The sequence below is a fragment of the Physeter macrocephalus genome, chromosome 14 (assembly GCF_002837175.3).
Source record: "Physeter macrocephalus isolate SW-GA chromosome 14, ASM283717v5, whole genome shotgun sequence".
Taxonomy (NCBI): domain Eukaryota; kingdom Metazoa; phylum Chordata; class Mammalia; order Artiodactyla; family Physeteridae; genus Physeter; species Physeter macrocephalus.
The window spans coordinates 66876731-66899409 of record NC_041227.1 but is presented as its reverse complement, the minus strand read 5'-3'; the positions used below and the strand labels follow the sequence as shown (position 1 = coordinate 66899409).

At 46.2% G+C, this 22679-nt stretch overlaps 1 protein-coding gene across 1 annotated transcript in view; it reads right to left on the bottom strand.

The window, feature by feature from the left end:
• IL21R (interleukin 21 receptor) overlaps nt 1-22679 on the bottom strand; it is a 33840-nt gene that overhangs the window by 4296 nt on the left and 6865 nt on the right. The window contains exons 2-7 of the mRNA XM_007105184.3: nt 10719-10782; nt 7580-7682; nt 4583-4782; nt 2219-2364; nt 1010-1187; nt 451-547 (exon numbers count right to left, since the gene is read on the bottom strand). Of these exons, the coding sequence (XP_007105246.1) occupies nt 451-547; nt 1010-1187; nt 2219-2364; nt 4583-4782; nt 7580-7682; nt 10719-10767 (773 nt within the window). The 5' untranslated portion in view covers nt 10768-10782. The remainder of the gene's footprint in view (nt 1-450; nt 548-1009; nt 1188-2218; nt 2365-4582; nt 4783-7579; nt 7683-10718; nt 10783-22679) is intronic.

The following is a 22679-nucleotide window of genomic DNA, read 5'->3' as shown; positions in this document are numbered from 1 at the left end:
CAGAAACCCAATACATAAAGAGATAAAAGCAAAACCTCTGGTTTTGAAGCAGGATTGCCGGGGGGGTTATCCCACCAGCCCTTCACCCCCACCTGGCGGCCCCTCCTGACCCTCAGGACTCAAAGCTTAAAATTCACTGGACAAGATCACAGCTGAGGTCACTGTTATGAGCACAGTTCGAAATTCCTTCTCCTCCACTTCACTGCTGTGTGACTTTGGGCAAGTTCCTAGACAGCTCTGTGCCTCAGTTTCCCCATTTGTCAAATGGAAGTAAATGCCGTGTATCAAGCTCATATGGCTGCTGTGAGGGTTAAACATGTGCTCTACACAGTGCCCAGTAAATGGTTTATTATCACCATCACTGTCATTACTATTGTCATGGTGACAGGTGTGTCCCTCAGTCCTGGCCCAGGCTGACCCCCTCCCTGCCACCCTGTTCCCTGGCCTCACCTCCAAGGCAGGTGGATCTTCAGGCCTAAGAAGACAAGGATGGGGCATACGAGGACCAGGATGGGAAGCAGTTGAGGGTACAAGTCTCCCTTTATCTCTGGGAAGGAAGAAAACACTGGGTGAAATTGACCAACCTCTACGAGAGGCCACCTGGGCTGGGTGTGGAGGGCACTGGGTCTGGGCTGGAGTGGAAGGGGGTGGGAAGGCTGCTGGTGCCTCGCAGTGGAATGGACCTGGCTTCAACTCCTGCTCCCACCCCAACCCTAGGCAAGTGATTTCATCTCTCTGAACCTCAGTTTTCTCATCTGCAAAATGGGGATAATAATTCCCACTTCACAGCTACATTAAGAGGATCAAAGGCCCCCCCAGGAGAAGCACCTGGCACCCAATGCAGGGCCTGGCAAGCAGGGGCCCCAGAAGTGCTGTGGAACAGCTACAAGGGGATGCATGACTGAGTGGGTACCTTCCAGCCGTGCTGAAAATCTCAGGGCTCAGGGCCGCTCCACTAGGACAAGATTTAGTACAAGGAGTGGGTGTCCATCCCTGCTTCACATCTTACCTTCTGGCTGGGTGTGAAAGACGACTGGGTCACTCCACTCGCTCCAGGTCCCCTGGAAGGAGGAGCCAGGCTGGGGCCCTGCCCGCACCTGCAGCTCATAGTCTGAGCCTTTGTGGAACTCCAAGGGGAGGAGAGAGACGCTTCTCGCATCCTCTGAGATCAGCTTCCTCCCTGGACTCTGCCAACACAGGCAAAGGATGCACTGGGTTAGGACCGCCCAGGCCAGCCCTCCCCTCCAGCAGATCCACCCTTTACCAGCCCCCAGGAAAGGGGTGGAGTTTCTCCTGGCAAGTCTCCGTCCCCTCCACAAGAATCAGTCTGAGTTCTGGCCACTCCAGTGTGGGCAGCACAGAGCCATGAGTGCTGCCCTGGCCTTGCCTGTGATACAGTGCTTTGTTCGGTTCCTCTCCTCTCTGATCCCAGCTCAGTCACTCACAGCCCCACAGGGGACCCTTCCTGCTGGGCCTGGGAATGTCCCAGGAACAGCAGTGGCCATTCCTGGGAATGTTTAGCTGGCAGCATTCCAGACTTTGGACACTTCTGTAATTCTTCAACAGTGGGTATTTTCAATAGCGGGCATTTCTGGGCGTCTTTAACTACAGGCATCTTAGCAATGGGTACCTCTGGAAGTCTTCCACTGGGGATGGTCTAAACCATGGCATTTATGAACATCTTAAACTGGGACCATTCTAAAGGATGGATAATTCTAGAACACTTCAGCTGTGACTGTTCTAAATAGTGGGCCACTCTGGAAATCTCCAACACGCTAAAGAAAGAATGCCTCTAGAAGCCTTCACATTTGAAACAACGGTCCCTTTGACACTGAACTTTCTTGGTTATTGATACTTCTGGAACTCTCCAACTATGGCCATTCTAAGCAAAGTGGGAAGGTTCCAGACTGCCCCATTTCTGAAACTTCTTCTACTGTGATGGTACTAGACTTGAGATAGAACCAGGGACAGTGCTGATTCCTTCCTCCCTGGCACACCGATAGAGAAGGAAACAGGGACAGGAAGAAACGAATTTTAAGGGTTCTCCTACCCCAGGGAGAAATGAGGCAAGGGCTGCACGGAGTGAGAGAGCGCAAGGGAGAGCGTCCATCCCCGGCGAGTCCTTGGTTTCCACTCTGGACTGTGAATTACAAGCTCATCTGTGTCTGCCCCTCCCCCTCCCCACTCCCACCCCGCCCCAATCCTCTGAGGGTCTCACCAGAGCCCAGGGGTCTCCGAGCTTCCTGTACCGCAGCTCATACTGAAGATTGCCCTTCAGCGCATAGAAATTGTAATTGGAGCTCCAGGAGATGTTATAATGTTCGGAGAAGGTCACGGTCACGTTGAAAGGGGGAGACGGCTTGACTTAGAGGAAAAAGCCAGAAAGATATAATGGGATGAGATTTTGCAGCAGCTGAGAGTGATGTGGTGATGCAAATAGATGCTCTCCTTGATGAGATCAAGACTAATGACTTAATGACTTGGGGTAAAGCATCCCCTGTCTCTGGGCCTTAGTTTACTCATCTGAGAAATGAGAGATTTAGATGAGTCTAAAGTGGGGCGTGCTACGACTCAGGGGGGCAAGAATGCAGACCGGCGTGGCCGGGGCGGGGGGTGGGGGGGAACCAGCGAGACCCACTCATTCTCCATTTCTGTTCTAAATGATGGCATCATTTTCTTTTAACTCTAGCTTCCTTGAGAAGTCAAGACTGTAATTAGCATCATGCTAATTAATTAGCACCAATTATGCTAATGATGGAAGTTACCACCTCTGAGTGCCTGCCGGGCTGCTCTACAACGAGCATTTTGACGCCCGCAGGGGCCCTGGGAATTCGATGTGACTGTTGTCATCTCCCAGACGTCTTCTGGAAAGTGCGGGAGCAGAGATCTGGGCCACAACACCACGCCCTCCTGGGCTCTGTGATCTGGCTTGCCATATGCCCCTGTCTTGGGGATCTTAGCTCCTTGGGACAGAGGTTTCGTTCTCCAGGTCAGTGCTGTGTCCGCAGCTCCTAGGACAGAGCCGGCACACAGTAGGCCCTCAAGAGATACTTGTTAAACCAACAAATGAACCTTCCAGGGATTCCAAAAAGGAACTCTGAGGCTACGGACGACTCAGCACCAAGGCCTGCGATGGGAGAAGGTGAGTGTTCAGGAGGCTGCGGCGAGGGCTTTATTGCCATTGCTGTTTCAGCCAGGGGTCATTTGGGACTGGAATAACTGCTAAGCCCTCTCCTCTTTTCCCCAGGCCGACGGAGACCTGGTTTTCCACTTCCCAGTATGTCCTGGGCTGGGTGGTGAGGACCAGAGCTGGGGATCAGGGATGGGGTCAAGGATGGGGGTCCAGAGCCCAGGAGGGGGAAGGGAGTGGAACACTGCCCCCTGCCAAACCTGGGCACAGGCCTGGCTTCAGGCCCTGGCAGGGAGGGGGAGGGGCAGAGGAAGGGGGCCAGAGAGAAATGGGACTTGGAGCCACCCTGCGAGGTGGAGGGGCCGTGGAGCAGTTCCTTCTTCTCTGCAGGGGCAGGGGGAGGCTTGCTGTCTGCCCAGCTCACTCAGAGGGGCAAGAGGGCGCCCCTGCTCCATGAACTCGCCACGCCTGGATCTGCATGGCTGAGTGAGCGTGTGCGTATGTGTGCATATGGGCGTGTGTGAGAGAGCGTGGGCCTGTGTCCAGGCTGGCTAGGCCGAGGGCTGCTGGGACACCCGTGCATTTGTCCAAGGGTGTATTTATGGGTGTGTGTGTGAGAGACTCTAGGTGTGACTGCGTGTGTGTGTGAATCTTCATTCACACCTTGTGTGGTACGACACCCACTCAGCGAAGTGGTGCAAACCTGGACCCCCTCCAGGTGACAGACACCCTCTCACCCCCCTGCCCCACCACTGGGAACCTAGGGCCAAGATCCCCCAGAGATTCCTTGCAGAGGCTGGGCCTTCCCGAGGAGGGCAGGACTCTCTCAGCAGTCTGCGTTTGCATGCCTCTGAGCACGGGCTTCTCACCCCCTCCGTGGAAATCCCACTTTGGACACACACACACGCGCGCGTGCACCACAAGCTGCCTCCTGGACCCCCCCTGGTTCTGGACCCACAGAGACAACTGCTTCCACCAGCCAGGCCCCCCCTGCCCTTGGACTCCTCCCTACCCCCAGCCTGGAGGGAAATTCCAGGCCTCCCTGGAGCTAATGAATGGGAGAAAACTCACGGAAGTTTTTCTCTTGGGACTCAATGTCCCCACTTGCCTCATAATGTAGACAGAATCCCTAAGAGTCAGGGTTAAAAGGGCCCTCACTCTACAAATAGGGAACCGGTCCAAGTTCACAGATAGGCAGGGGCTGAACCAGAACTGAAGGCCAAGATCCTGGGTCCCAGTCCAGCTCCTTTTCATACTGCTGCTGCCTCTCTTTGGTTAAAGCTCAAACCTAGTTATCAACCCATCACACCTTAGTAAACATCAGTGCATCTACAGAGCAGAACTCTAAGGGGAGGTAAGGACATAGGACAGGTCAGCTATGATGGTGGGGGAAGGGGAGCTGTCTCAGGGACCATGTGTCCTCCTCAGCTCTGGGGTCCAAGGGATACTCACTGCTTTTAGCCAGGACAAAGCTGCCGCACTCCTGGGAGTGGTTGCCCGAAGGGTCTGTCATGTTGACACTGAAAATGTCGTCGGCCATGAATTGGAGCACATCCATGTGGCAGGTGTACTCTGCATGCGTGGTGTTGTGGGTGGACCAGCAGAGGCTGCAGGAGGTGACCTCGTCCTCCAGTTCTCCATATGAGTCTTGCCTTCAAGGACAGAGCAGCCGGTTATGGCTGGAAGCCAGCGGGACTCGGGGCACAGGGCCAGGACCCCAGCCCGGAATCTTGGGGCTGGGAGGGAGTTGAGGTGTCGCCGGGGGTCACCTGGTCCAATTACCCCTTTCCCCGGGAAGATACTCCTCCCCTGAAGCAGCCCTGATGGTGTCCAGGCTTGGCTTGTATGCCTCCAAGGGACTGGGAACTCACTACCTCATTTAAGGACAGCAGCTCTTAACTTTGGAAATTTGGGCCATTCTTGCCTGGACTGAGCCTAAATCTGTCCCTGTCAATTCTATCAACTGTATCACTGTCCTACAGAAAGGGTGCTAAGCATTTCAGTTCTCCTTCCTGCCCTCCTCTGTCCAACACCTGCTGAATATCTAATAAGTGCTTGTGCTCAGGGCCAAGATAAGAGCCAAATGAACTTCATCCCCTGCTTTGGGTGAACCACCAGGGAGGCTATTGGTATAAGGTTGGGGGGAAATGCTCTGGCTTTTTAACTGCCAGTGGGCAGAAACAGTGTGTTTTGAAGTACGTATAGGAGTTCGCCAGATATTTATTTCCCTACCTACATCTTCAGGCTGTGAACATGACCACCCTTGAGGGCTAATATGGATGTGTGGACTCAGTTCTTTGCTAAATATTTGCTGGAATAGAAACTTCTGCTGAATAAAGGGTCTCTAAACCTCTTGCACAGCAGCCAGGAGGAACTTTAAAAACTCCCTGTCATTCCCATGCCTAAAACCCTCGGTGGCTTCTCATCACCCACACAATAAAAGATGGCCCTTGCTTACCTCTCATCTCCTTTGCTTGTTATTCTCTCTCACACTGGCTCACTCTGCTCTGGCCCCACTGACCTCCTCGCTATTCCTCAGACTCATTAGTCTCTCCCTACCTCAGGACCTTTGCACTTGCAGTGCCCTGTGCCTGGACTGCCCTTTCCCCAGCTCACTGGCTGCCTCCTTCTCACCCAGAGAGGCCTGCCCCGACCACCCTGGCTAAAGCAGACCCCTTCTCCCCATGTCACTTGCTTTCTACCCCAGGGTCAAGGTTCCTGGACTTTAAAGCACTCATTATTCTCAGAAAGCATCCTATTGGTTGTTTACGTGTTTCTTGTCTGTCTCCCCAGCCACTCCCCGCCTGCAGTGAGTCAGCTCCGGGACCAGCTGGGACCTTGTCGGTCTTAGGCTCTACTGGGCCCCCAGTGCCTGCAAGTGTCTGGCAAGAGCTTAATAAATATGTTCTGAAGAAGTAACTGAATGAACGAATGAATTGGTGATGACAGAATGAAAGCCAGCTGTTCTTTATCCTGATCAGCACATTGACAAAGATTCTCCTTGACCAGGCTCAATTCAGGCTCCTCAGAACTCTCTCCTCAGCTAGGCTCTGACTTTGGGACTTCCACGCTTGTCTCTGCATTGTCTAATTTTAGCAAGAATCCTGCTTAGTCATTTTAGCCAGAATCTTCCATCCTTGACATCTGATCGAATTCCTCATCCTCCACCACATCCAGGTGATGTAGGCTCACCCTGGGCTGCCATTAGCAAGAATCCTGTTAAGTCAGTTTAGCTGGAACCCCACTTACCCCTGATGTTTCCTCTTAGTATTTTTCCATCCATTGACCTGCTCCTTGGCTATAAATTCCTAATTTTCCTTGTTGTATTCGAGTTGAGCCCAAGCTCTCTTCCCCACGCCAAAACCCCATGCAGCAGTCCCTACACCGATCATGATGGTCTTTTTTTTTTAGAGAATCCCTTATATATTCTTTTTTTTTTAAAATAAATTTATTTACTTATTTATTTTTGGCTGCGTTGGGTCTTCGTTTCTGCACGCGGGCTTTCTCTAGTTGTGGCGAGAGGGGGCTCTCTTCATTGCGGTGTGCGGGCTTCTCATCGCAGTGGCTTCTCTTGTTGTGGAGCATGGGCTCTAGGTGCGTAGGCTTCAGTAGTTGTGGCACGTGGGCTCAGTAGTTGTGGCTCACGGGCTCTAGAGTGCAGGCTCAGTAGTTGTTGCGCACGGGCTTAGTTGCTCCGCGGCATGTGGGATCTTCCCGGGCCAGTGCTCGAAACTGTCCCCTGCATTGGCAGGCGGATTCTTAACCACTGAGCCACCAGGGAAGCCTGATCATTATGGTCTTGAATAAAGTCTGCCTTACCATTCTTTAACAAGTGCAATGAAAAATTTTTCTTTAACAATAGGGACCTATGAATCTTGGAGTCAGACTGCCTGTGTTTGAATCTCAGCTCCACCATTCACTGGCTGTGTGACCTTGGGCAAACTGCATAACCTCTCTGAACCCTAGTGTCCTCGTTTGTTAAATGGGAGTAATAATTGTGAGGATGGGAAGTGATGGTTCATGTGAAGTGTAGCAGGATGCCGGGCATGTATTCAGTGTTCAAAAAAATCATGTGGCAGTCTGGTCATCCTGGGGTCTCAAAACCACAGTCTGGCCTGTGTGGGCAAGAGAGTATGGTCTTTGGAGCCCTGCTCACTGGACAAGTCTCGTGAGTCCTGCATGGGCATCTGTAAGATAGGCACAGTGATTCCCAGCTCACGGTCCCAGCTCACGGTCAGTGATTCTCAGCTCATGGTGAAACCAAATGCTGTTGGTGAAAGGGCTGAGAGAGCCCCCAGAAGTGGCAGCCATTATTTTTATTGCTAAACTACCTGCCAGGCACACAGTAGGTCCAACTCAGTCTGTGGCCTCTGGCAGTCCTGCCCCACCCCAGCCCTCCAGGGCTACCCTGAATCGCATCCCTGAGGCTGGCGAGGCCTGGCCACTTACCAGGTGAGGGTGAGCGTGCCAGGGTATGGGGCCCATGTCTCCAGGATGCAGGTGACCGTCTGGATGTAATCGGTGTAGCAGACGAGGTCTGAGCAGCCCCAGGCTGGAGGGTCAAGGGAGACAGAGACCTTGGTTGCGGGGGGACTGGTCGGAGGCAGCAGAGCTGATCACCCCCTCACCCCCTTGAGGGCTGGAGGATGAGGGGAAGCAGGGGTCCCAGAGCCAGGATGAATATGACGACCCCAGGGCCACTAAGATAAAGGCCTGGAGCAAGGGGGTCCTTGCCACCTAAGAATTCTTTTTTTTTTCTTTTTTTATTTTATTTTATTTTTTTTTTTTTTGCGGTAAGCGGGCCTCTCACTGTTGTGGCCTCTCCCGTTGCGGAGCACAGGCTCCGGACGCGCAGGCTCAGCGGCCATGGCTCACGGGCCCAGCCGCTCCGCGGCACGTGGGATCCTCCCGGACCGGGGCACGAACCCGTGTCCCCTGCATCGGCAGGCGGATTCTCAACCACTGCGCCACCAGGGAAGCTCAGGATTCTATTCTTGAGCCCCCAAAGTTGCGAGGTTGGCTATGGAGACAAGACTCTCCTAACAAGAAACATCATAAACTAAGCGGGTCCCCACTCAGCGCCCTCCCCACAAGCCCTGTGTCCAGACACCAGGTCAGCATCCCTCCTGGCCGGCCTCCCTCTCAGGGTGGTGTGTCCTGAACTCCCCGGTTGCTGGGGGAATCTGCACAGCCCGCGAGAGGGATTCGTGGGGTCAGTGAGAGACCACGTGCTCCCTCTGTTCCCCGCAGCTGGTCCAAGACAGGACATGGACCTCAGTGACCCGGCAGTGCTTCGAGGGAGCAAGAAACCTTCAGAAAACTGAGAAGCCCTTGGATACTTTTGCCAAGATGCCTGTATTATCCCTGCTGCCCAAACCGTCACCACCACCACCAACCAAGGGACACAGGTATGGTCCCCCTCGGGCAATTTTATTGCAAGATTTAATACTCTCCCAACTCCAACATTAACTGCTTTACTTTGTTCTACAAATGTTTGACAAAATCCAGTTAATAAGTTTTAGTTTTGTTTTGTAAGATCAAGTGCCAACGCTGCTGTTCCCCTGCCTCCACCCCCCCACTATTTACCAGAAATCTGTTCCCCTTTTAAATGGATTCATCCTTGGTGGCTTTTTCCTATTTTTCCTTGACTAATGAAGATCCAGGGGGTAGTAGTACATTCCTCCTGGGTCTCCGTCTAGGTCAGAAGCTGGATTTGCAGCCAAGAACACTGTCACTGGAAACATCCTTTATTTCTACTCCCATCACATTTTACAAATGAGAACACTGAAGCTCTGAGACTGGGCTACACCTCTTGTCTCGCTCTTGGTCTGGGCTCATGAGACCCAGGAAAGGCAAAATCTAATCTGTGCTCGTTCTTCACATCCACACACATGGCAGACACCGCTAATCGATCATGGCACTCACTCCCTTGGGTGTAGCCTCAGAATCCTTCTCAACACAGTTGAGCGGCTCCAGACAGCCGGTACCAAGGGATCTGAGATGTGGAAATGAATCCTGTTCTAGGAGGAAGTTTCCCTCGGGGAGGAGCACAGGGCCTGTCGGTGGACACAGAGCGGCCAGTTCAGATACTTTGTGGAGAAAAGAGGACTGATTTTGGCAGGACCAAAACCCATGTGGCTGTGTCCTCTCTGACTTCATCGTATCCTAGCTGTTCGCTTTCAGGGCTCCAGAACTTGGAGAGGAGCTGCCTTTCCTAAGTAGACTCAAGGCCACCAAGGGACAGGGTTTGTCCCAAACTTGTAATGAAACATTGGAGAGGGGACAGTAGTCCCTGAACTAGTGTGGAGGTGGCATCAGGGACCAGAGGGAGTAAAAACCCTGTCACCGGTCACTACCCTGAGCCCTGGGCAGAGAGCCCCCGGGCCACCCCCCACCCCGCCCAGGGTTATCACAGCGTGTGGGAGGCCGTGGGAGACGTGAAAAGTGCACACATGGCTCACGACCGCTCTGAGTCCCTATTGGTAAGCTGGAGACACTGGCCCCTCGGAGGGGGTGGGGAGGTATTTAGATGATACCACGCCGGTGCGGCCCACGCTGCCTGCACGTGGCACTCACCCAATAAAAGCAGTTAAGACCACGGGAATCAGGCAGATTTGGGAACCCCCCCAGCTCTGCCACTGCCCGGCTGTGTGGCCGTGGACCTGCCTCTCACCCTCTCTGAGCCTCACAGGCTGTCGGGAGAAGGGAAAGAGGGTGCTCGGCCCCCGGGACGCAGCAGGGGCTTGTTATTTGTGCTCACGGGGTGGGGAGAGGCAGCGGGTGACCCAAAGGCCCTTTAGAGGCTAGGGCAGGAAGGATGCTGACCACTCAGAAAGGGAAAATAAAGGAGTCTGACATCTGTTTCCTGATGGAGCTATTTGAGGCTTTGGGTCTTTCGGTAAAAACCAGAGTGAAATGCCTATGAGTCAGCACAGTGGTGGCTGAGGGCACCCCTGCCCCCAGGCCAGCTCCCATTCGAGCCTGTGTGCTGTGTCCCACCTCCTCTGGGAAGGCTTCCTGGATCTCTCAGCCCTGACTGCGCCCCCAAGTCTAACACCTGGCCTTTCCCTGCTCGGGTCTCGAACATCTCTCCCTCTGACTGCAACATCTTCTGCCCCTACGGGGCTTCCTTCTAAGGCTTTGGCTACTTTTGTCTCCACAGCCACTCTCCCCACCCCTCCCAAGAATATCTGTGCTGGCAGTGGATCCAGTGATTGTTGAGAAACATCTCCTAGGAGATGAGGAGAAACTGTGGTTAGACCACAGGCAGGACTTCCTCACTCTGAGAATTGGGAGCCAGCCAAGGCAGAGAGAAGAAGGATGAAGCCTCTCAGCCTCCCTCCCCCCTTCCCCGGCCAGTGAGATGTGGAGACCAGGACAGTGGGCTGGGCCATGTGGGACTCACTTCTGGACAGTGGAGCTCTCTGGTGGGATGGGCTCTGGCTAATGCAGAGATGGCTACTGGACTTGTGTCGGCCGCAAGTGGACAGATGCCACCGACTCTGACCCTGTGGCCTCTACCCTGCCCTGGAGCCCACAGGGCCAGTCCGGCCGCTCTCCACCCGCATACCACGGGGCAACTACTTACCCCCCTGGAGCGTCAGCAGGAACAAAGGGGCAGCCCAGCCGCAGAGCATGCTGCTTGCCAGAGCCTGGAAGAGACACACAGGGAGAGGGTGGGCCTGGGTCCTGGGGACCAAGGGACCCTGAACATCCTCCCTCCGGTCCCCATCCCTCCTTTGGAAGACTTGCCTCCGTTTCTTGGATTTGTTTCTGAGAAACAAGAGTTTGAGGAGCCCGTGGCTGCCCCCAGGGATTCCTGTCCCTTAGAAGTGGCTTCTTTGCCCCTTGGATCCCTCCCTGCTTCTCCCCGCTTCTGCCTGGGCCCCCAGCACCGTCACAAATGAGAGGCGGATGTAAAGGGGGAAGAGCTCGCTGCTGGTCCACCCCTGCTAAGCCTGTTGATGTAGCACGACGTGTGCATGTTTATCCATCCAGATAAGAAAGAGGGAGGCAGGGAGGGGAAAGTGGCTTGGAAAGTGGTATTTGAGGAGGAGCGATCTTGAGCCCTCCTTCTTACGAAACCCCCATGTTGATGTTAGCCCAATTAATTGGCTTCTTAATGAGTAACAAATCCAAGATTAGCCCGCAAAGGAGACAGTTACTGCATACCTAAGATAAGTTTAGCCCAATAGCGAGGGTTCTGACCCAAATACAGAGCTCCCCCGGGTTAGCCCACCAGCAGGCATGGGGGAACCCAGCTTGACCACACGAAGGTGCCCTGGACACCTTGATCTGCATGAGATGGAGAAGAGACCTCTTTGGAGACCAGAGCCGGCCTGTCCAGGAAGAGTGGACTTTGGTACCTTGGGCAGAAGAACAAACCACCAGGCTGGCAATGCCAGGCTCTTGCTGCCACTTTGTCCATTGCACCCCCAGCTCTGGGTCTCCTTGGGGAGGTACCAGCCAGAAGCCAGTGGGTCCCAAGAACCCTACCCAGATAGATCCCCTGGAAAGGGGTGTAGCTGGAAGAGGAGCCCAGAGGGCTGACCCGTGCAGGGACCAAGTCACACACATGGCTTCTTCCGGACACCATCCCTGAACCCGGGTTCCCCCAGAGCCTACTCTGGCCCCGCCGGGAGCTTCCTCTGAGCTCCCTAACAAGTCACCAGGCAGGCAGTGGTGCAGGGCACGGAGAGGTTCAGCTGTGTGGCTCTCGGCTGGTCACTTCCCCTCTCTGAGCCTTAGAAGTAAAGATGGTAAAGCCTGCTTCCAGGAATCTTGTGAGGATTCAAAGACTCCATTTATAGAATCACTGGGCCCCTGGCATAGCCCCTGACACATAAACACTCAAGAAACAGTGATGGATACAGGCTTTTAAAGCACCAGAATGGACGGACTCCCTGAGTGATCTACCCAAGAGGTCCCCAAATGTCTCATTTTCCAAAAGTTGGCCATATTTGTAGATCATGTGTACTATTATTTATTTAATATATTTTCTATAAACAGACCCTATTAAAAATTTAACTTCAACCTAAGCAATAATGCACATAGTTGTGTATTTTTTCCCCATAGTTGTGTATCATTCCCCAGTCAATGATTGTAAAGTATTTGAAACAGTGCCTGGCATATAGCAGATGTTATATAAGTGTTTCTTAAACAAAACAATCAACTTACCATAAAACAAAATGCAGTGAAATGTAAAAACTAAATACAAGGAAAACAAAAGACAATAATTGAATTTTAGTGAGATACTATCCCCGATGGGGCTTCCCTGGTGGCTCAGTGGTTAAGAATCCGCCTGCCAATGCAGGGGACAGTGGTTCGAACCCTGGTTCAGGAAGATCCCACGTGCTGCGGAGCAACTAAGCCCGTGAGCCACAACTACTAAGCCTGCGCTCTAAAGCCCGCGAGCCGCAACTACTGAGCCTGCGTGCCACAACTACTGAAGCCTGTGCGCCTAGAGCCTGTGCTCCGCAACAAGAGAAGCCACTGCAATGAGAAGCCCGCGCACCGCAACAAAGAATAGCCCCCCCCGCCACAACTAGAGAAAGCCCGCGCACAGCAACAAAGACCCAATGCAGCCAAAATTAAATAAATAAAATAAATTTATTAAAAAAATAAAAAGACTCTGATGAGTTGGAGATCTAGTTTGCCTTTGTTTAAAAAGGGAGATTAAAGAGTATTAGAGAGGTGTTGAAGACATACTAGCATCAAGCTGAGATTCTCACCCCCTCCCTCATCAGAGGATAGAAAGAAATTTGAAAAAGGTCTCACTCTCTCAGTAGGGGATCCAGGGATATTTAACACCATCTAAAACAAGCCACTCAATTCTGGGAAACATCAGCCTTGAATGATGACGTCTTCTCCTGTTTCCACAGCACCAAGTAGGAATGCCTCCCGGTCCTACTGCCCCTCCCTGCCCCGAATCCACCCCTTATGGGGCTTCCCATTCAGCTGACTCCTGAGGGCAACAGCAACTTACTCCCCAGATGCACCCAGACCAGGAGGTGTGCTTCCTGAGTGAAGGACAGAGGGTGCTCTGCAGCCTCCTACAGAGGAGTGAAGAACACCTGGCTTGGAGTCTGCCAGGTGCCAGCTGTGCGACCTTGGGCAAGTTCCTGACCTCTCTGATTCTCTGTTTTCTTATCTTTGTTGTAGGCACTAAATGCATCATTGCAGGTGAAGCACTCCAGCACGGTCCTGGATGGGATGGAGCCCTAAATTGGTGCTTATCCACCAGGCTCCAGTGCCTAGAAATGACTTCTGAGGTTGTGGTCCTTCAGGCTAAAAGTTGGCCAACTTTCAGGAGAGTCTGGGGATGTGGAGAAGACAGGGGGGGAGGAAGTCAAATGGAAGCAGGTGCTATGGAGAACACAAAGTGCTTAACTTCACAGTCAACAGAGAAATGCAAATGAAAACCACAATAATATGCCATTTAAATTTTATCAGGTTAGTAAAAACTAAAAGTCTGACAACATCACATGTTGCTGAGGACACAACGTAATGGGAACTCTCATTTATAGCTAGTGGAGATGTAAATTAATACAACTAGTCTGGAAAATAGTTTGGCATGGTCTGATAAACTTGAACAAGTGTTAACCCTAAGACCCAGCAATTCCACCGTGAGGTATACTACCAAGGAAACACTGGCACATGTGTACAAGAAGCATAGGCAGAAATGTTTACAGTGGCATCGATTTTAGTATTGAAAAACTGGAAACAACCTAAATATCCATAAGCAAGAGAATGGAAGGATAAACTACAGTGTAATCACTCAATGTGAAGATGAATCATAGCCTCACACAACAAAGCAAATGACTCTTACAGAAAAACAACAACAACAACATCCACCAAAAAACCAACCAAAAAACCCACAGAGCAAATGACTCTTTCTGAAGCAAAAGAAAAATTAGAAAAAAACACAGGCATAATAACACCATCTGTGTCACACTTAACACCATGTAAAGCAGCTCTATATATTGTTTGGGTGAATATACATGTGTCCTGAATATACAGAGAAATCCAAGGGAATGAAAAACATCAAATCTTGAATAGCATAGACAAGGAGGGGATGTGATGAGGTGAGGGTCTCCAGGGGTCTCAACAGTTTGGTAAAACTGAGTGAAGCTACCATGGGTGTTGATTATGTTTTTCTTTATACCTTTTTGTATGTCCAAACTATTTCATAACATTTTAAACGTAAGTGAATCTTGGATTTATAAAATAAAACGTGAAGGGGGACTTTCACTTCTGGCCATGATGGAGCTGGTATCTGAGTAACCCTCTTACTAAGAACAACTACAAGAGGAGAAAAAAAATCCACTAGAAAGCATGAGGAAGCAACCAAGTTAGATAGTACTTGAGAGGCCAGGGTGCCAGAGAGAAGGAAAATGTGTTGAAATTCTGCATGCAATGTCCCCTCAAATAATTTGCCAAGTCACTACAGATGAGTTACATTCCAGGAAACCTAGCAGAAAGCATCTGGTAACAGGCTAAAAAGCTAAGAAGAGATTTTGTCAGTTTCACAATGCTAAGGAAAGAATCAGAGTCTAAGAAAAATGGGCCCTGATAAATACCCAGTTATTCAGGAAAGGCTATGCCTTGGGAATAAGAAAAATCAGAAATAGTTCAGTCTTCACTGCATCAAGATGATCTGCCTATATGCTATATGTCTGCTAGAAAAAAAAATTAAAACCTATCTGGAAAAACTTAGCTTCATCTAAAGCCTCCGTACTTTTCATACACAATGTCCAGCATTGAATTAAATTGATAAGACAAACCAGAAAACAGTACCAAATGACCAAAAGCCAAGAGGATAAAACCAAAACAAAACCAGAAACAGACCCATAAGTGATTCAGAAAATGGCCTTATGAGACAGGATTTAAAATAACTATGATCAGTATGTTCAAGAATTCCACCAGAAATATGGCATCTATTTAAAAGTAGAAACTCTAGAGCTGAAAAATGCAATAATTGAAATTTATAAGAACTTAATAGATGGATAAAGGAACAGATTAGAAAATCAGAAGATAGGACTGGTGAACTGAAAGATTGGTAGGAAATGAACAGATTGAAGCATGCAGAGAAAAAATGTTTAAAAATACAGAAAAGAGCAAAAGAGACACATGAGACATTGTGAAAAGGTCTAACGTAAATGTATTGGGAGTCAAGAAAAAGAGGAGAGAGGATAACTCAGAAGCAATAACAGAGATACTGGTTAAGAAATTTTCAAAACTAACAAGAAACCTTAAGCTACAGATTCTAGGAGTTCTACAACCACCCCTCCCCTGCTGCCCCAAAAACAAATACAAAGAAAACCACATCTAGGCACATCACAGAAAAACTGTTTTAAAAATTAAAGACAAAGACATACTTAAAATCTAACTTAGAACGTTATATCCAGCAAAAATATCATCAGAAAAAGAAGGCAAGCTCAATATGATAAAGGAATCTACTAAAATCCCACAGTTGATATCATACTTAATGATGAAAAATTGAAAGCTTTCCCTCTAAGATCAGAAACAAGACAAGGATGTCCACTCTCATTGTACTGAATGCCTTGGTTCTAGCCAAGGCAATAAGGCAAGAAAAAGAAATAAAAGGCATCCAGAATGGAAAGAAAGAAGTAAAGTATTTCTGTTTGCAGATGATATGATCTTGTATATACAGCATCCTAAAGAATCCACACCAAGAAAATAAAATGAAACAAAGCAAACAACCAAACAAAAACTATTAGGACTAATTAGTGAATTTAGCAGGATTACAGGATACAAGATCAATATACAAAATCAACTGTATTTTAATAAACTAGGAATTAACAATCTGAAAATGAAATTTTAAAAGTGATTTCATTTACAATAATATCAAAAAGAATAAAATAGAAATTTAACTAAAGGAGTGCTAGACTGGTACACTAAAAACTATTGTACAGAGGCTCCTCTGGTGGCGCAGTGGTTGAGAGTCCGCCTGCTGATGCAGGGGACACAGGTTCGTGCCCTGGTCCGGGAAGATCCCACATGCCGTGGAGTGGCTAGGCCCGTGAGCCATGGCCGCTGAGCCTGCGCGTCCGGAGCCTGTGCTCCGCAACGGGAGAGGCCACAACAGTGAGAGGCCCGCGTACCGCAAAAAAACAAACAAAAAAAAACTATTGTACAAAACATTGTTGAAAGAATAACAGAAGATCTAAATAAATGGAAGGATATCCCATGTTCATGGATTGGAAGACTTAATATTGCTAAGATAACTCCCCCCAAATGATCTACAGAGTCAAAGTAATCCCTATCAAAATCCCAGCTGGCTCTTTTGCAGAAATTGACAAGCTGATCCTAAAATTCATATGGAGATATAAGTGGCCAGAATAAACAAAATGATCTTGAAAAAATGAACAAAGTTAGAAGACTCAGACTTCTCAATTTCAAAGCTTACTACAAAGCTACATTAATCTACACAGGGTGGTACTGGCTTATTTATACACATATAGATCAATGGAATAAAACTGAGAGTCCAGAAAAAGGTCATACATTTACATTCAATTGATGTTTGACAAGGGTGCCAAGACAATTCACTGGGGGAAAAGAATAGTCTTTAAAATAAATGGGGGCCCTCCCTGGTGGCGTAGTGGTTAAGAATCTGCCTGCCAATGCAGGGAACACGGGTTCAATCCCTGGTCAGGGAAGATCCCACAGGCCACGGAGCAACTGTGCGCCACAATTACTGAGCCTGCACTCTAGAGCCCATGCGCCACAACTGCTGAAGCCTGTGCACCACAACTACTGAGTCCACACGCTGCAACTACTGAGCCCACATGCTGCAACTACTGAAGCCTACACGCCTAGAGTCTGTCCTCAAGAGAAGCCACCGCAATGAAAAGCCTGCGCACCACAACGAAGAGTAGCCCCCACTCGCCGCAACTAGAGAAAGTCTGCGCACAGCAACGAAGACCCAATGCAGCCAAAACTAAAATAAAATAATTTAAAAATTAAAATAAATAAATAAATAAAATAAATGGTGCTTATACAACTGGGTATCCACATAAAATAGAATGAAACTGGACTCCTATTTCACACCATATACAAAAATCAACTCAAAATGGATCAAAGACCCAGTATGAAGAGGAAGAAGTATTAAACTCTTAAAATAAAATACAGGTGTAAATCTTCAGAACCTTGTATTAGACAGTAGTTTCTTAGACATGAAACCAAAAGCACAAGCAAACAAAGGAAAACAGATATGTTGAACTATTTCAAATTTTAAAACTTTTGTGCTTCAAAAGACACTATCAAGAAAGTGAAAAGACAATATACAGAATGAGAAAAATATTTGCAAACCATATATTTGTTAGTGTTCAGAATACATAAAGAAGCCTCAAGATCTAAAAGACAACCCAATTTTAAACTGTGCAAAAGATTTGAATAGACATTTTTCCAATGAGATATATTGGTGATCAATAAACACATGAAAAGATGCTTATCATCATTAGTCATTAGGGAAATGCAAATAAGGACCACGGAGTGACACCACCTCACACCCACTAGATGGCTATTTTTTAAAATGGAAAATAAAAAATGTGGGTGAGGATATAAGGGTGGAACCCTTATACATTGCTGATGGGAATATAAAATGGTGCAGCCACTATGCAAAACAGTTTTACAGTTTCTCAAAAAGTTAATATAGTGTTACCACATGACCAAGCAATTTGACTCCTAGGTATATAGAGAAAAGAATTGAAAACATATGTTCACAAAAAAACCCTTCTACACAAATGTTCATAGCAGCATTACTTATAATAACCCTAAACTGGAAGCAACTCAAATGTTCATTAACTGATTAATAGACAAACAAAATGTAGACTATGCATACAATGGAATATTATTCCACCATAAAAATGAATCAATTACTGATACATGTTGCAACATGGATGAACCTTGAAAATTTATCCAAAGTAAAGAAACCAGACACAAAAGGCACATACTGTGTGATTCTATTTATATGAAGTGTCCAGAATAGGCAAATCCATAGACAGGTAGTAGATTAGTGGTTGTCAAGGGCTAGAGCTTTGGAGGGAGGGGGAATAGGGAGTGACTGCTAATGGGTATAGGATATTTTTGGAGCAATAAAAATGTTCTGTAGTTAGATAGTAGTGATGATTGAACAAATTTATAAGTATACTAAAAACTACTTAATTGTGTACCTCAAAAGAGTGAATTTTATGGTATGTGAATTGGATCTTAATTACAAATTTTTTTAAATGAAGGCAAAATAAATCTTTATTTTTTTATATCAAAATTAAAAAGCTGAGAGGATTTGTCACCTGTAGACCCACATCAAAAGACATATTAGGGCTTCCCTGGTGGCGCAGTGGTTGCGAGTCCGCCCGCCGATGCAGGGGACACAGGTTCGTGCCCCGGTCTGGGAAGATCCCACATGCCGTGGAGCGGCTGCGCCCGTGAGCCATGGCCGCTGAGCCTGCGCATCCGGAGCCTGTGCTCCGCAACGGGAGAGGCCACAACAGTGAGAGGCCCGCGTACCGCAAAAAAAAAAAAAAAAAAAAAAAGACATATTAAAGTGAATTTTGGGGGCAAAAGGAAAATAATCTCAGATGGAAAGCAATTTACTGTAGGAAGGAATGAAGAGCAATAGAATATTATAAATATAAATAATATTGATTGCTGAAAATAATACTGATCATATCTTATGAAGTTTAAACAATATGCAGAATTAAAATATATTACCATGATACCCCAAAGATAAGAAGGGGTGAATAAAGTTAAAGGTCACTGTATTGTCTGGGAAGTGATAAAAATACTAATATAAAGGTAGACTCCAAAAAAAAAATCAATTACGCATGCTGTAATCTCTAAGAAAAACACTAAAAGAGTTACAAAAGAAAATATAACAAACTAATAGACAGGAAACATAGATTAATAATTTTTAAAACTTTATTCATCTAAGAAATGGGACAAAGAAGAAAAAGGAACAAAGAATAGATAGGACAAAAGGAAAACAAATAATAAGAAGTTACACTTAATCCCAAACACCTCAGTATTTTTATTAAATATATGAACTAATCACTGAAATTAAAGACGTAACCTTGAAACCAACACTTTGCATTAAAATAAAGTGAAATTATAGTTTAATCTCTCTCATAAATATACTTACAAAAATTCTAAACAAAATATTAACAAATCAAATCTGATGATATATACAAAAGTAAATTATACATCCTTATCACATGAGGTTTATTCCAAAACTACAAGGGTAGTTTGACATTTGAAAGTCAGTAATCTATTTCACCACATAAACAAAATAAAGAAAAATTTTATATGATAATTTAATAATTTTTAATATGACATTTAATAATTTGCAACACTCATTCATGATTTTTAAAACACTCTCAGGAAACCAGGAATAGAAGGAACACTCTTAATCTGATAAGGAGCACACATGCGTGCGCACATGCACACACACACACTATATATACAACTAACATCCCTAATGGTCAAATATTGAACACTTTATCCTCTAGGGCAGGACAAAGGTAAGAATGTCTTGTACTGGAGGTCCTAGTCAATGCAATAAGGCAAGAAAAATAAATAAATTTATAAATATTAGAAAACTATAAGGATTGGAATGATATTATCTTAAAAAGTCCAGATACTTAACAGATAAACTGTTAGATAATAACTGTTAAACAAGGACACTGAATTTGAGACTAATATAAAAAATATATTTCTAAAGATCAACAAAGTTGACAAACCTTTAGCTAGACTAAGAAAGAGAAGATTCAAATACCTAAAATCAGAAAAGAGAGATGAGACATTACAGCTGATGCTACAGAAGTAAAATTGATTATAAGATACAACTATGGGGCTTCCCTGGTGGCGCAGTGGTTGAGAATCCACCTGCCAATGCAGGGGACACGGGTTCGAGCCCTGGTCTGGGAAGATCCCACATGCCGCAGAGCAACTGGGCCCGTGAACCACAATTACTGAGCCTGTGCATCTGGAGCCTGTGCTCTGCAACAAGAGAGGCTGCGATAGTGAGAGGCCCACGCACTTCGATGAAGAGTGGCCCCCGCTTGCCACAACTAGAGAAAGCCCTCGCACAGAAACGAAGACCCAACACAGCCATAAATAAATAAATAAATAAAAGCTATGATCGCCCCTAAAAAAAAAAAAAAAGATACAACTATGAATAATCATACAGCAACAAATTCGATAATGTAGAAGAAATGGATAAATTCCTAAAAGAGAAAGCCCCCGCACAGAAACGAAGACCCAACACAGCCATAAATAAATAAATAAATAAAAGCTATGATCGCCCCTAAAAAAAAAAAAAAAGATACAACTATGAATAATCATACAGCAACAAATTCGATAATGTAGAAGAAATGGATAAATTCCTAAAAACCTGCCAAGACTGCATTGTGAAGAAATAAGTAGGCTCTAAGTAAGCTGCAAAAGCAACAAAAGCAAAGATAGGGAAGTGGGACTACACTATAGTAAAAAGCTTCTGCATTGCAAATAAAACCATCAACAACATGAAAAGGCAACCTACTGAGTGGGAGAAACTATTTGAAAATTATATATCAGATAAGGGACTAATATGCCAAATATATAAAGAGCTCACACAATCTGATTTTAAAATGAGCAGAAGATCTGAATAGACATTTTTCCAAGAAGAACATACAGATGGACAATAGGTACATGAAAAAAATGCTCAACATCATTAATCATCAGGGAAATGCAAATCAAAATCACAATGAGATTTCACCTGACACTTGTTAGAATGGCTATTATCAAAAAGACAAGAAATAACTAGTATTGGTGAGGCTATGAAGAAAAGGGACCACTTGTGCACTGTTGGTGGAAATGTATTTGGTGCAGCCACTATGGAAAACAGTACGGAGGTCCCCCAAAAGATTAAAAATAGAACTACCACATGATCCAGCAATTCCACTTCTGGGTATATACCCAAAGGAAATGAAATCAGTATCTCAAAAAGATATCTGCACCTCTATGTCCATTACAGTATTATTTACAATAATCAAGATATGGAAACAACCTAAGTGTCTTTCAGTAGATGAATGGATGAAGATGATGTGGAATATACATACAATGGAATATTATTCAGCCACGAAAAATAATGAAATCTTGCCATTTACAACAACATGGATGAACTTCGAGGGTATTATGCTAAGTGAAATAAGCCAGACAGAGAAAGATAAACACTGTATGATCTCTCTTATATGTAGAATCCAAAAATAATAATAATAAATAATTTCATAGATACACAGAACAGGTTGATGGCTGCCAGAAGAAAGGAGTGGGAGGTGGGAGGAATAGGTGAAGGGGGTCAAAAGGTAAAAAGAAAAAAAAATGTGGTGCATTACTGAGCAAAAACAACAACAAAAAAGCAGCAAAAAAATTTTGGGGGGGGCTTCCCTGGTGGCGCAGTGGTTGAGAATCTGCCTGCCAATGCAGGGGACACAGGTTCAAGCCCTGGTCTGGGAAGATCCCACATGCCATGGAGCAACTAAGCCCGTGCGCCACAGCTACTGAGCCTGCGCGTCTGGAGCCTGTGCTCCGCAACAAGAGAGGCCACGACAGTGAGAGGCCCGTGCACCGCGATGAAGAATGGCCCCCGCTCGCCGCAACTAGAGAAAGCCCGCGTGCAGCAATGAAGACCCAACACAGCCAAAAAATAAATAAATTAATTAATTAAAAAAAAATTTTTAATGTATGTACTTGCAATGCATAAGCCCAGGGGGTTTTGTTCAATGTAGTTAAATTTCATGAACAGACTACTACTCCATAAATTATAATGTTACACCGACATTGAGTATTGCATTTATCCTAGCTTTGCCTATGTCTTTTCGTTCAAGGAGTATGTCAAAAGTACACAAAAACATGTTTTCAGCAATTTTATAAAGACTGAGTAATGCTGCAGAAACTAAAATATATTGCAACTTGAATACAATGCATTTTCTCTAAAAGCAATGACACAGCTTATTAAAATACTCACTTTGAACTTTATATCACCATCACTGAAACGAGGGAGAATTTTAAATCATAAAATAAACTATCAATTATAGAGATGATATTAATTTTACATAGCAATGTATGGTTCTGATAAATTTACCTTTACAAAGTAGAATGTGCATTAAGTAACTTTGTAGAAATCAACTGATACGTGATTCAGTATCAACATTCATATGCTAATTTTGACCTCTATTTTAAGAAGAGCCAACTTTGTTTCATTTTAAGAAGTCATAAGCCACACTGCAAAATTTATGTACTATTTTCCTTATTTAAAAAAATGTTTTAAGTATGGAGGAGTAGAATATGTGGTAAACAAATCATGCCTCTTGTGTCCTGGTATCTTCCCAGATAGCTTATCAAAAGGGAAATAAATACTTGCACAATTACCTTGTGCATAAGTCTAAAATCTATAAAAATATGCATCAGGCAATAATAGATTAATATACTGAGGTGTCAGATAAATTGCCAAATGTTGATGAAGATAGATTGATTGATGGAGTAAACT